Source organism: Akebia trifoliata, chromosome 4 (genome assembly GCF_017979445.1).
Source record: "Akebia trifoliata isolate Shusen 1 chromosome 4, ASM1797944v1, whole genome shotgun sequence".
Taxonomy (NCBI): Eukaryota; Viridiplantae; Streptophyta; class Magnoliopsida; order Ranunculales; family Lardizabalaceae; genus Akebia; species Akebia trifoliata.
The window spans coordinates 14,517,216-14,529,948 of NC_141378.1; the positions used below are offsets into that span (position 1 = coordinate 14,517,216).

At 36.2% G+C, this 12,733-nt stretch overlaps 2 protein-coding genes across 2 annotated transcripts; both read right to left on the bottom strand.

Annotated features, from left to right (window-relative positions):
• Positions 1-617: 617 nt before the first annotated feature.
• On the bottom strand, positions 618-2,152 carry LOC147404018 (annexin Gh1-like). Its single transcript, XM_086437697.1, has 4 exons — positions 2,033-2,152; positions 1,694-1,845; positions 1,379-1,597; positions 618-1,305 (listed from the first exon to the last, which is right to left on the bottom strand). The coding sequence occupies exons 1-4, from the start codon at positions 2,100-2,102 to the stop codon at positions 763-765; spliced, it is 984 nt and encodes a 327-aa protein (XP_086293823.1). The 5' UTR covers positions 2,103-2,152; the 3' UTR covers positions 618-762.
• A 4,286-nt stretch (positions 2,153-6,438) lies between these two features.
• On the bottom strand, positions 6,439-7,864 carry LOC147404019 (peroxidase N1-like). Its single transcript, XM_086437699.1, has 3 exons — positions 7,394-7,864; positions 7,020-7,182; positions 6,439-6,929 (listed from the first exon to the last, which is right to left on the bottom strand). Exons 1-3 carry the CDS (start codon positions 7,790-7,792, stop codon positions 6,523-6,525), a joined length of 969 nt encoding a protein of 322 aa, XP_086293825.1. The 5' UTR covers positions 7,793-7,864; the 3' UTR covers positions 6,439-6,522.
• Between the last annotated feature and the right edge of the window lie 4,869 nt (positions 7,865-12,733).

Here is a 12,733-nt window from a genome sequence, read left to right on the forward strand (position 1 = left end):
TAGTGATTCCTCTGGACTACAAAGAAATGCCAGAGTGAACCATTATCTTCCAAAGCACTAACATGGTAAAACTTTTTTAATTACAGGCTTTTAATAAGGAAAGTAATACTGCACCATATTAATGGTAAACTTTCTTTGTAGTTTCTGTTTAATGATTTTCTTTCTATTTACCCAAATAATATCGTATAATATGCGTTTCTTGTATAAGTTCCTTTCAATGCTTCGAATCTCTCTAGGAAAATTATGGTAAGGTTCCTATGTAAAGGTGATGTGCTATATAGTCTCCACTTAACATTCGTGATCACGAAATGGTGTATCACTAGGATTTAAGTGTTTCGAGGATGTCTGGAATGTAGTTGGTGATTGATCACCAGGGATGAACTGTAGGGGATTCTACCCAAATTGGGAGTCAGAATTTCTAGCCGAAAGCAGGGGCAATTTTGGTATTTTGAAAATATTTGTATACATATATTTATTTATATATGTATGTATGTACGTATGTTCTTTATTTTTATTACCTTTATGGTTTTATTGGGATTTTCATTTACAAGACCATATATATCACAATGACCAAATTATATTTAACCATGCCGAAGTGAGAGACACTATTCAGAAAATTATTCAATCCCATTTATTCATCACTGGTAGTTCCAACTTACATGTTGAAAAATCCTAAAATACATAATCTCATTTATTCATCACCAATACTTCCAACTTACACATCTAAACTTCCAGCGTGACAGATGCACACCTAAAACATCCTTAAAAGCATTTAAGAAGACCAATTAGTAATTCAGCAACCAAACCATTGGCATTGTTGGTAGAATTATTTCGACTACTAGTCGCATTGAACTCCCTTCTAACAAGGCTCTCTAATGAGCAACCTGTTTTAGCTGCAAAAGCATTGTTAATATCTTTAATATCAACTCCTGATCGGGTGATAACTGTTCGGATCAGAACCTCACGGGCATCAAAGTTGTTTAGTGTTTTTCGTAGCTTCTTGGCAAAGTACTTCTCCGGATATTGTATAGATTGAATTACAATACGGAGTTCCTTTCCAAATTGTCCGCATTTGTTTCGTTTAAGTGACTTTGAGAATTCGTGGCCATAGAGTTGCTTATATGAGACAAGAATCGCTTTAAGTTGTCCGGTAGATCTTTGGCTCATGAGAGAAATGATGGTATTTTGATCTACGTATTTCCCACTCTCCATTGCTTCATAGAGTGTCTTGGCATCACACATGGCCATGCTCATGTCAACTTTACCACCATAGTTGCGACTAGACTTCAAAACCGCGATCAAAATCTAAAAATTTCACATGAAAATATATTACAAATTTGGCAACAAAAGATTTGAGAGTAAAAAAATAAAAATTTACCTCTTCGAAACCACCCATAGTTTTGTGAGAAACATCGTGCTCAATAGAAGAACTGTATCGAGAGTAGTATGCTTGCTTCACCGATTGAAGCCCCAATGAAGAGCGAGTGCAAACTACCTCAATAAGGGTGTAAAGGTCTGTACTTGCTCCAAACAATGCATCCCTGATTATCTCGGCATCACGTTCATTTGGATCGCTCATCAGAAGATATGTCGCTCTCTATTGATCCACCAACACATAATGGATACATTAGTATATTAGTTTTTCAAGCTCAAGTTGTGGAGAGTTCAACTTAGATGCATTTTTTAAGCTTACTGCGAACACGTTATCCCTTTGAGCATTATAAAGGACTCGGAGAAGATCTTGGTTGTAAAGAGCATTGTAAAGTTGTCGAATAAGCTTGATTTCTTCCAACTTCCTGCTTGTTAGGATCTCCACAAGCTTTTTGTTATTGCTTGCATCAATGTCTGTCAAGAAAGCAATTTAAATTCAACTTAAATAGAATTTCTTTAATGGGTTTTGTTCAAAACCAATCAAGAACAAGATTTAGGAGGTGTTTGGTGGCAATGATAAAACTGTGTGAACAGACTTAACACCAGAATAACTCTATTGCAACCAAACACCCCCCCTAACATTATAGATACAGAAAGTTACCTGAGAAATAAGAGCGAAGATGTTGGCAATCCAATTCATACTTCTTAGAAACTTGTGTGGAGCTACCCATCTCTAATAAGAGACTTGTTGTGTACAAGTTTTACAATGTAAGTAAGAGAGGCTTTAGAGCCACATTTTTATAGGCTAATGCGACCTTGTGTGTCTCCATCCCAAGGAATATTTACTTTATTTTTTCAAAAAAAAAAAAACTTTTCTCAAAGGAAGCATTAACAGAGGATGGAATAACATCCACATCTCAAGTCAAGGAACATAAGGAACATATCCTTCTTTCCAATTTCAACCATACTCTTACTACAACCCTTCATTTTCTCTACCAAGCTCTCTTTTTCAAAACATAAAATATTTCAGTTGATTTTGATGTGTCTCAAAGGAACCTATACAAAATAACAGGCTCTCCTAATGTCAAACATCTCAGTGGGACCATGATTTTGATTAAGTAGAGAGTGCATAACATCTGAATTAAAGTAAATATTCAATGTTAGAACCTTATGTACCCATGACAGCGTCATGCCTGCATTGGTGGGCCATTGACACCAATGTCATTCGAAGTGTCCACCTTGGAATTCTTCTACAGTGAAATCGTCTGATCAAATGATTCTGACCATCCAATATGTAGACCTTTATGAATGTCAGAAAGTTCCACTGTTAAATTAATTAATTGACTTTAATTCTTTTTTAGTAGAAAAATATGTAGCCATCCACATACTTTCCATTGAAATGTTTAGTTTGGTCATAACCCAATAAACATTTTGGTACTATATACATGTCCACTAGATGAAGTCAACTCAGCTAGATGCAGATGCTTTTGTTGAGGACAACATCAAATCAGATTGCATTTTAACCATTTTTCGACGTAAGGGATGACTTGGTTGATCCCACTTTTAAGAAATTGCACCACATTATGGAAATCTTACTTGGCTCATGATCGACCCATTCCTTAAGCAAAGTATCTTGAATATATGTAGATTGTGCCAATACACTGCTACATTGGTATTAAGTCTTTGGGCATTGGGTGGCACTAGGACCCAACATGAACACCACTGGAATACTGCACGAGTCGCAAAGACGCCACGTGCCAATAAAAAGTCATGTCATATTCCTTTGGAATGTTCAAGACACTTGCTCAACGCGTTAGGCATGTTTTGACACAAATCAGGGACAAAATTAACCTTATTTTTTTACTCCCCGTGATAGGTTCTTGGGGGGTGGGGGGAGGTCAATAAGTAATAAATTAAGGGGGGTATGTTTGATTGCACATGGAAAATATGGTGGAAAATCAATTTCCATGGAAAATGGCATTTTTCAAGTGTTTGATTGCACATGGAAATGGAAATTCATTTTCCACCCTATTCAAAAAGTCTACTAAATAATGGATTTCACATTCCCACCCATATGGGTGGGAAAATGAAATCCACCCATATTTTCCATCCTCAATTCTTCCCTACCACCACCATTACCACCACCACCACCACCATTACACTAACCTCACCGTCATTGTCGTCACTATCGCCATCGCCGTCGGCTTCGTCTTCGACTACCTTCTCTCTCTCTCTGTCTTCTTCTTCTTCTTCTCCTTCTTCTCCATCCCTCACCTCCTCTGCCATCACCACCACCACCACCACGTTTTCCCCCCATCTTCCTTACTTACCTCCGTCACCGTCGCCACATCCTCCCCCTTTCCTCTTCCTCGTCATCTTTTTCTTCCTCTCCCCCTCCTCTCATCTTCTTCCTCCTTCTCCTCTTCTCCTTTTTTCTCATATTTTTTCTATGATTTTATCCAAGTGAATTCAAACAATGGAATCTGATTTTCCAACTCTACCTATTTTCCACTACTAATTTTCCATGAATTTCAAATTCCATGGAAAGTGACTTTCCATGCAATCAAACATACCCTAAGAGAAAATCAGCTACATGATTTGGAAATGTTCAATGGAGACCAATTACAACCTTAATTAGAAGAAGTTTTCATGATGAATGTCCTAAAAGAATGAAAGAAAGATCCCCAAAGAATATGGGAGACAATGAAAGCAGAGATCATTAGGGCTGGAAAATGTATCAATATCTCCAATTTTGCAGGTGCGAATTACTAAATTCCTCCATTTTTTTGGGAAAATTACTTAAAGGATCCTGGCAGAGGGATTTCTTTCTAATTAGTCCCTGAGTTTTGAGTGATTGCTTGATAGTCCATTTATTAAACTTTCTTTTCTTAATGGCCCCTCATCCTCATCTCAGGTTATAGTATTTTTGAAATACCTAAACTACCATTTTTTCATCTTCTTCACATACTAAGGTTTTCAAAGCACGATTCCAATCATTTCTGTTGATTTTTTTTATTTTATGTTGTGAATGATGAATGGAAATGATATACTTCTTATTTTGAACATTTAGATATATTTTTTTAATCAATTTCAAATATTTAAAGGAAAAAAAAAAATGAGGAATGAAACCAAGATTCAAAACCATAGACTTTTTTCTAAGGATACACAACTACACATCCCCATAAAAATGCGCAGTTGCGTATCCCAATGAAAAAAATCTTTGGTTCTGGCACATGCCATGTTAGGAGTGTAAGGGGGAGTATGCCACGTGGGGGCGTCAAATTATCATTATTCATAATGAAAAGAGTCTTGATCTAAAACAGTATCCCATTCCTATAGCAACATAAATGGTGTCAACGTGGCACGCTTTAATTGGGGATTAAATACATCGGACTGTGTGCTATTTAGAAAACAATCATGATAATTTGACTCTCCCCTCTATAGCATACTCCCTTGACATGGAATGTGCATAAAACCATAGATTTTTCCTCGGGATACTCATTTGCACACCCCCATAAATATGTGCAGTTGTGTATCCCAAGGGAAAAAAAATCTATGATTCTATACACATGCCACGTCAAGAGAGTAGAGGGTAAAAACCTGCCACACATACACCATTCCTAGTCTATAGGAACGACAATCCTTACGTGATCAATTTTTTTATAGCTTAGCATAGGTATCGTCCCCCTTTTGGTGAGACTAATCCCACTGTCACATGCACCACCCCCTCGGAAAGTCTTATGTGCAACTGGTTGAGTCAAGGATCAATCGACCCTAGTGGGTGGCCCTAAGGAATTCATTGCTTTGTGGGGTTTTCGAACACTTAACCTATCCTTTCTGAGAGCTTATCAAGGCTCGGCTTGCCACTAGGCCAACCCCTTGGGTTTACCTTACCTGATTCTAATTCTAATGAAAAATACATTCTTCATCTTCATGTACAAAATATATGCTAACCAAAACAGTAAAATTTTCTAATTCTTATAAAAGTCATCTGCTAATCCTAAAATTCTTGATAATGAATATAACCCAAAAAAATGTAAAAAAATAAACAATTAGTGCTGATATTCTAACTAGAAAGTCTTCACTCGACTGACGTGTTACGGACACAGAATCATAGATCTGTTTCCTCGGAATCATAGATGTGCATTTGTGTAACCTGAGGAAACAGATTTATGGTTTCGTGTCTGTAACACGTCAGATGAGTATTGAGTATTGACCGAGTGAAGACTTTCTAGTTAGAAAATCATTATTCTAAAAAGAATCATGATAATATAACTACCCTGGCAAAGTCAATCGACTATCCTACCGTGACAAGTTTGGGAACCGGAGATCTGTGCTCCTCGGGATACATGGCTGCACTTCCCCATAAAAAAATGTGTATCTAGAGAGAACTGTGTATTCCAAGGAGTGCAGATCTACTGTTCCTGAGCTTGTCACGTTAGGTAGTCCATTGACAAATTATCACAGACTCTTCAACAAATAATAAGACGTGATACTCAAAAGGTATATTTTGACTATGAAACAGTATATTTTTCATGATCGCAACCACCATTGGCAATTGTTACGGTCATATAGTAGCTACATCTGTTTTATAAATTAGTACTATAATAGACGTTCTGATTTATGAATGCAGAGTTATATCCATTAATTAGATGTTAAGGTATGCATTTAGTCTTTCAAACTATTCTTCCCTTTGTGTCATCACCCCATATATTGTTTCCTGCTTTGTTGTTTTGTCGTAATCAGGGCAGGCTATTAAACGTTGCTTGAAATTAGAAAATTCCTCATGGAATTCTTTTATGAACATTTTCCCTTTTTTAGAGCTCTTTATTTATGAATACAGAATTATATATATGAGTGATAATAAGAGGTAAAATGGGTGGCCTTACGAAGAATAAATCCAAAATCTACTACGAATATAGAAGAAGCTTGGGCGGCCTTACGATGCCTTCTTGCCCAATACATTCAAGTGAAAAGGGATGGAGGATGATCAGGAATATAATTTCCAATTATTCAAAACATCAATAAATTAATTTGTTGATACATGCAATTAAATCTTCTTAAAAAATGATAACATGTTTCTTAGCTTACGCTAAGAAGCACATTCTTGAATTGATACATATGATCAGCACACTCAGATCAAAATTAGCACTAATTAATATCAGAACAAGCTCTACGAATCTCGCCTTGTGTACCCGTCTTCACCCCTATGTTACTCATCTTCACCATTGACCTCCCAAACTGCACATTAAATCTATTTGGACCACTTAAGCCTTGTACAAATGTTCTAGTGGAAGCATCAGTCCATAGCTTCTGATCAGATTCCAGTACTCCCCGCCCATTTCTCAAGTTTGTAAAGAACGAAGCGTCGAATTTGTTTTGGCTACCCGTGTCTAGCGCTATACGTCTGCTATCATCTCCGTTTTCTGGACAGAGATTTCGTAATTGAGTAAGAAATGAAGGGTTGATGCTCGGGTCGGCACCATTTCCAGTTGTATTGAAGTTATATAATCTGTCTTTGAAGAACTGACAAGCTGAAGTTCCAATGGTGTGCCCTCCTATTAACATAAAAACATATATTGTACCTTAGAAATTGGACTTACACAGTATTATAATCAATTAGAAAGAAAAAAATGTTAATTACTTACCAACTAGAGTAACAAGATCCTGAGTATTAAGTCCCTTATCCAAAAATTTTTGCTTTTGTACATCAATGGAGTCGGTGAAACCGGGAAGATTAGAAGTATCAGAAGCCAATGAGACTCGTCCATCTCTACGCCCAGTTGGCACTGACCAGCTTGGTCCATTAGTCTGCATGAATTAGTATGGCCATTTTGTTAAATTGGGACAATAGAGTATGCGAGTAATGTAATAAAATATATGGGTTACATCAAATCGTAGTACATCATCATAAATAATAATTCGTGATAGAGATGACATATGTTACTAAAAGATATGTAGGGCATGTTATTGAATTGTAAGCTCTCCTCTTTCTCTCAATCACCCTAGAGTGTATAATTACCAGAACGACGGAGTCTCGGGCAGCAAGGGCTAGAATATCAGCGCAAGAAACAACACCAGGACAAGCGGCTTCAAGTTGGGTCTTAGCATCATCGATGACATTGTATCCTCTCAATAATTGATTGGGTATTGCAGTTTTTTCGGTTGATGCTCCATTGATAAGGATAGAGGCGTCACACCCTTGGACGAAACAATCATGGAAATGCATTCTAAGCAAACCAGGTGCAAATGAAGGATTGGAACGGAAATGAGATTGCACGGTGGACCGTACTATGGACTCAGCTCGTGGGCACGTAGTCGAATAGAAACCGACTCGGGTTCCTTGTTCTTGAGCAGTAATGGTGGCAAAGGTAAACAAGAAAAATAGTGGGAAAGCAATGTAGGAATAGAACCCTTCCATAATGTAGTACTAGATGAGAATAAAAATAGAAGAGAGGAGAAGATATTGAAGGGTTTAGAAAGAGAGTCGGGGTTTTGCTGATTTTGATTTATGGAGAGGTGGTGGAGTTGAGGAAGTATTTATAGGCATAAAATTTAAGGTCAACAGTAAGAAAAATGGGTTCATTAGAAATGATCAACTTAGAGAGAAAATTTCAATCTTCAATAAAGAGAAGGCTGCGAATGGTCTTCATGTAATGGAATATTTGTGGGCCTGCCAATGGATAAAACTTTAAAATTCTCTCTTGATGCGTTTGTAATACATTGCATGGTCATGCCATGGTGCTATGGTGACTCTCCGCACCGATGGTCCAGAATTGAAGTCTGGATTGCATAGGTTTCCCCCTTAGTCTTGTAATATTATAGGTTTGGACAGCAATATTATCTTATGTGGCAGTTGAGGTTGAGGGCCCAAGAGGTCCACTTGTTTATCCACGTCACTCTCTAATTAATCTCTTCCTTCATGTGGCAAAATTATGAGGTAGATTCTTCGGTGTTTTCCATTAAAGTGAGAATCAAGGGATGACATTGTTAAGGGGGGTAATGTGAAGTATATGAATGAAAAATGTCCACATGAGAGATCCTGATTATCATATATCAATCCGAATTGAACACATCAACCCTCCAAGTGGCATAGTTAAGGAATGTCAGTGGAGAGAAGGGATTTGGACTGCCAGTGCAGGGGAAAAAATTGCCAATTCTACTCTATCCGTAGATGGAGTTGGTGTGAGACTCGTACGCGCTTTGAGGGAAAAACAAGAAAACTTCAAATATACGTACCGTCATTTCTAATTGTTTGACCGCAGAGAATAGTTGACTTTTGTAGGTTGGTTTTGCCTCTTTCATCTCTTTTTTCCTTTGTTTTTTGACTTGGCTACTTCCATCTCTTTTTCCTTCTTCTTGGGACTTTTTGAGAGTTTTACTAACAATTAGAGCTATCAATGGATTGATCAGACCTGAAATCCAATTTGATAATTTCAGATCTAGATGGAGAATTTGGGTTTCAAGAAGGATCTTATTTGATAACTAATTGGATCGGTTCTAGATCATTCAAGTCCCAATGCTTGATAAGCCTCGGTCCAATAAAATGTGAAAAATTATATAAATTATATTACATATTTTATTATGGGATCGGTACCATTGAATCAAGAAATAACACATGATCTTGAGCTAGAAAACATAAAATTCACGAGTTGGGAATTTTCTTCAAGATCAATGTCATCAAGTTATGTATTATCAAGATGTGCATAAATATCAATTGTGGATATTCTACTTACATAATTGAGATCGTGTGTTATTTCTTGAGTCAATGGAACCCTTTATTTAAATAAATAGAGCAATTAAGATGATCCAAAGAACTCTATCCTTATACCTTGGAGTGCTAAAGCAAAAAGCTTGGTGAATGATAGGAGGGCTGTGTTGTGTATTTTGGTATTATATTCGTGTATTCTATCCTTGTGGAGAGGATGGGGTTCTTTCGTTTAATCTATTGGTATGCTATTCTCTCAGTGATGATGATAATAAACTCATAGATCGATCAATCCAAACTTGTAAAAAAGTTCTGTCTATGCATAATGTGATACCTGCTAAGAAACTCTAATGCCAAAGTCAAATACCTGACATGTTGATGTGTTATGTGTATTATGTGAATATTTTCTTTATCAGGTAAATTTTCATTAGGCAATTTTTTAGATGAGATGCTGTTAAAATTTCGGTAGAATGATAATATTTATAAATTTATTTAAATTAACTTTAAATAATTATTTATAACATTTGTATCAAAATAACAAGTGTATTTATATTAATTATATATTTGTTGGCATCATTCTGTTTTAAATTGGTGCATTTTGAGTGTTAAACATTAAGGGCATTCTAGTCATTTTATCATAATATAGCATAATCTAATAGTTGTATCAATCATCAATTACCAAATTCTGGTAAACAACATAGTATTTTTACAGGATTTTATCAAACAAACTTTTTAGAGTTTCAATTTTTTACAGCTATTTTTTATAATTATTTCCAATCATAGAATTTGAGTATTTGACAACAAAAACTGACAACGTTATCAAACGAGCCTTTATTTTTCAAAATTACAAAAATATAATTAGGGTCGTGTTAAATTACAAAAAAGGCCTTTAATACATGTGTGTTTGCACATGCCACCTTCTACTTGTGTATAATGAAATTGGATTCAGTTCAATCAGATATATCGGATCTGGATCCAATTCGATCCTTATTTGATTGATCTTTGATTGTCCTAACTCAATCCTTGCCCAAATCCATTGAAGACCCTACACTAATGGTTTAAATGGGCCTAGGCATAACGTTTTCCTATAGTCTAGTTTTCTTAATTGGGAATCTTGTGGGACTATTTCCTCATGGAAGAACATTTAATTTAGCTACAATGCTAAAAAGTTGGTTAAAAATACAATGGCTTGCACATACCCTGGGACTCGTCCTTGGATGACAACATGGTCTATGGACTAGCAAAGCCCAAATACGGGCCCAGTCCGTTGTTTACAAGGATTCTCAGTTATAGGAAATATTTAGAGGCAAACATATTTTAACTGAAGTGCTAAAAGGTGGAATATAATAATAATAGTGGTGTGGTTGTACTTTGACTTTTTAATATATATAGGGAAGCGTTCGGAGGCCCTAAAGAGAGCCAAGCATTGTGCCAAACATTTTTCTAAACATGGGTGGTTAGAAGTTTTGGAATTGTCTGATTTTTTGTGAGGATATATCTCTATGATGAAGAGATCGTCCTCACCAAAAATCAGCCCATTCTGAAACTTCTAACCCAATCAAAAGTGGTTTACAAAATTAGACGGTCCACATTCTTCAACTTGTAAATTAGGGTTACAAGTTTCAGAATGAGCTGATTTTTGGTGAGGATGATCTCTATACCATATAGATCATAGAGATCATCCTCACAAAAAATCAGCCCATTTTAAAACTTGTAACCCATGTTTTGGAAAATGTTTGCCACAATGTTTAGCTCTCTTTAAGGTCTCCGAACGCTCCCCATGTATATATATATATAGGGTTAGGATCCGTAGGCAACATTCTAGACAACGTTCTAAACAATGTGTTTTGTCCTATATGGTAAAAAAGTTCTAAATTTTTTTTTTAAATTCATTAAAAGTGATTTACAAATTTTTGATAAAAAATTGACGATTCACAATTCTAAACCATTTTTGACGAACTTAAAAGTTTCAGATTTGACTGATTTTTGGTGAAGATGATCTCTGTACCATAGAGATCATCCTCACCAAAAATCAGCTCAATCCAAAAACTTTAAGCCACATAGGAAAAATGTGTTGGCTCCCTATATATATATATGAGATGGTGTTCGAAGGCCCTTAAGAGAGTCAAACATTTTTTCAATCTATAGGTTAGAAATTTCAAAATAGGCTGATTTTTTGTGAGGATGATCTTTATGATGAGGAGATCGTCCTCACAAAAAAATCAGCTCATTCCGAAACTTTTAACCCCATCAAAAGTGGTTTATAAAAATTTGATGGTCCACGATTCTTCAACTTGTAAATTAGAGTTAGAAGTTTTGGAATGAGTTGGTTTTTGACGTGGTTGATCTCCTCACCATAGAAATCATCATCACCAAAAATATCAGCTCATTCCGAAACTTCTAACCCTTATTTTGAAAAATGATTGGTTCTTTTTAAGGCCTCTGAACACTTCCCATATATATATATAGGGTCGGGTTATTACAACCCCCATTACGACCCCCTTTGTGACACACCATTTTGTCTTATATGGGCAAAAATGTTTGGAATGGTGAGAAGTTTGCTAAAAATTTCTAACTCATGTTTTGAAAAATATTTTGCCAAAAAGTTTGCTAAAAAGTTTGTCATTGAACGTGACCCATATATATATGGGAAATGTTCAGCACCCTAAGTTTTACCACACACTTTAACAAACGTTTTTTGTCCTACATGGGTTAGAAGTTTTGGAATGGGCTGATTTTTGGTGAGGATGATCTCTATGATTAGAAGATCATCCTCCCCAAAAATCAGCCCATTCTGAAATGTTTAGCCCCATGTTTACACGTTGAAAAATCGTGAACCGTCCATTTTTTGTAAACCATTTTTGATGGGGTTAGAAGTTTTGGAATGAGCTGATTTTTGGTGAGGATGATCTCCTCACCATAAAGATCATCCTCACCAAAAATCAGCCCATTCCAAAACTTCTAACCCATGTAAGACAAAACACGTTTGTTAAAATGTGTGGTAAAGCTTAGGGTGCTGAACGGGACACTCTATATATATATATATATGGGAAATGTTCAGCAACAAACATTTTGACAAACATTTTGGCAAAACATGGGTTAGAGGTTTTGGAATGGGATGATTTTTGGTGAGGATGATCTCTACGGTGAGGAGATCATCCTCACCAAAAATCAGCCCAATCCTAAACTTCTAATCCCATAAAAATGGACGGTCCACAATTTTTCAACTTGTAAACTGGGGCTAGAAGTTTTGGAATTAGCTGATTTTTGGTGAGGATGATCTCCTCACCGTAGAGATCATCCTCACAAAAAAAATCAACCCATTTCAAAACCTCTAACCCATGCTTTGAAAAATGTTTTGCCAAAATGTTTGTCAAAATGTTTGTTGCTGAACGGGACATATATATATGGGAAATGTTCAGCAACAAACATTTTGGCCAAACATTTTTCAAAACATGGGTTAGAGGTTTTGGAATGGGCTGATTTTTGGTGAGGATGATCTCTTCGGTGAGGAGATCATCATTACCAAAAATCAGCCCATTCCAAAACTTCTAACCCCATCAAAAATGGTTTACAAAAAATGGACGGTCCACGATTTTTCAACTTGTAAATTGGGGCTAGAAGTTTTGGAATGAGCTGATTTTGGCAAAACAT

Excerpts from the sequence above, each read along its gene's own strand:
- LOC147404019 (XM_086437699.1), bottom strand. The coding sequence starts at position 7,792 with ATGGAAGGGTTCTATTCCTACATTGCTTTCCCACTATTTTTCTTGTTT. Across the intron at positions 7,183-7,393 it reads CCCGAGACTCCGTCGTTCTG|ACTAATGGACCAAGCTGGTC; the intron begins GTAATTATACAC and ends TAATTCATGCAG. Across the intron at positions 6,930-7,019 it reads GGATCTTGTTACTCTAGTTG|GAGGGCACACCATTGGAACT; the intron begins GTAAGTAATTAA and ends TTATGTTAATAG.
- LOC147404018 (XM_086437697.1), bottom strand. The coding sequence starts at position 2,102 with ATGGGTAGCTCCACACAAGTTTCTAAGAAGTATGAATTGGATTGCCAA. Across the intron at positions 1,598-1,693 it reads AAAGGGATAACGTGTTCGCA|AGAGCGACATATCTTCTGAT; the intron begins GTAAGCTTAAAA and ends GTGGATCAATAG. Across the intron at positions 1,306-1,378 it reads CTATGGGTGGTTTCGAAGAG|ATTTTGATCGCGGTTTTGAA; the intron begins GTAAATTTTTAT and ends TGAAATTTTTAG.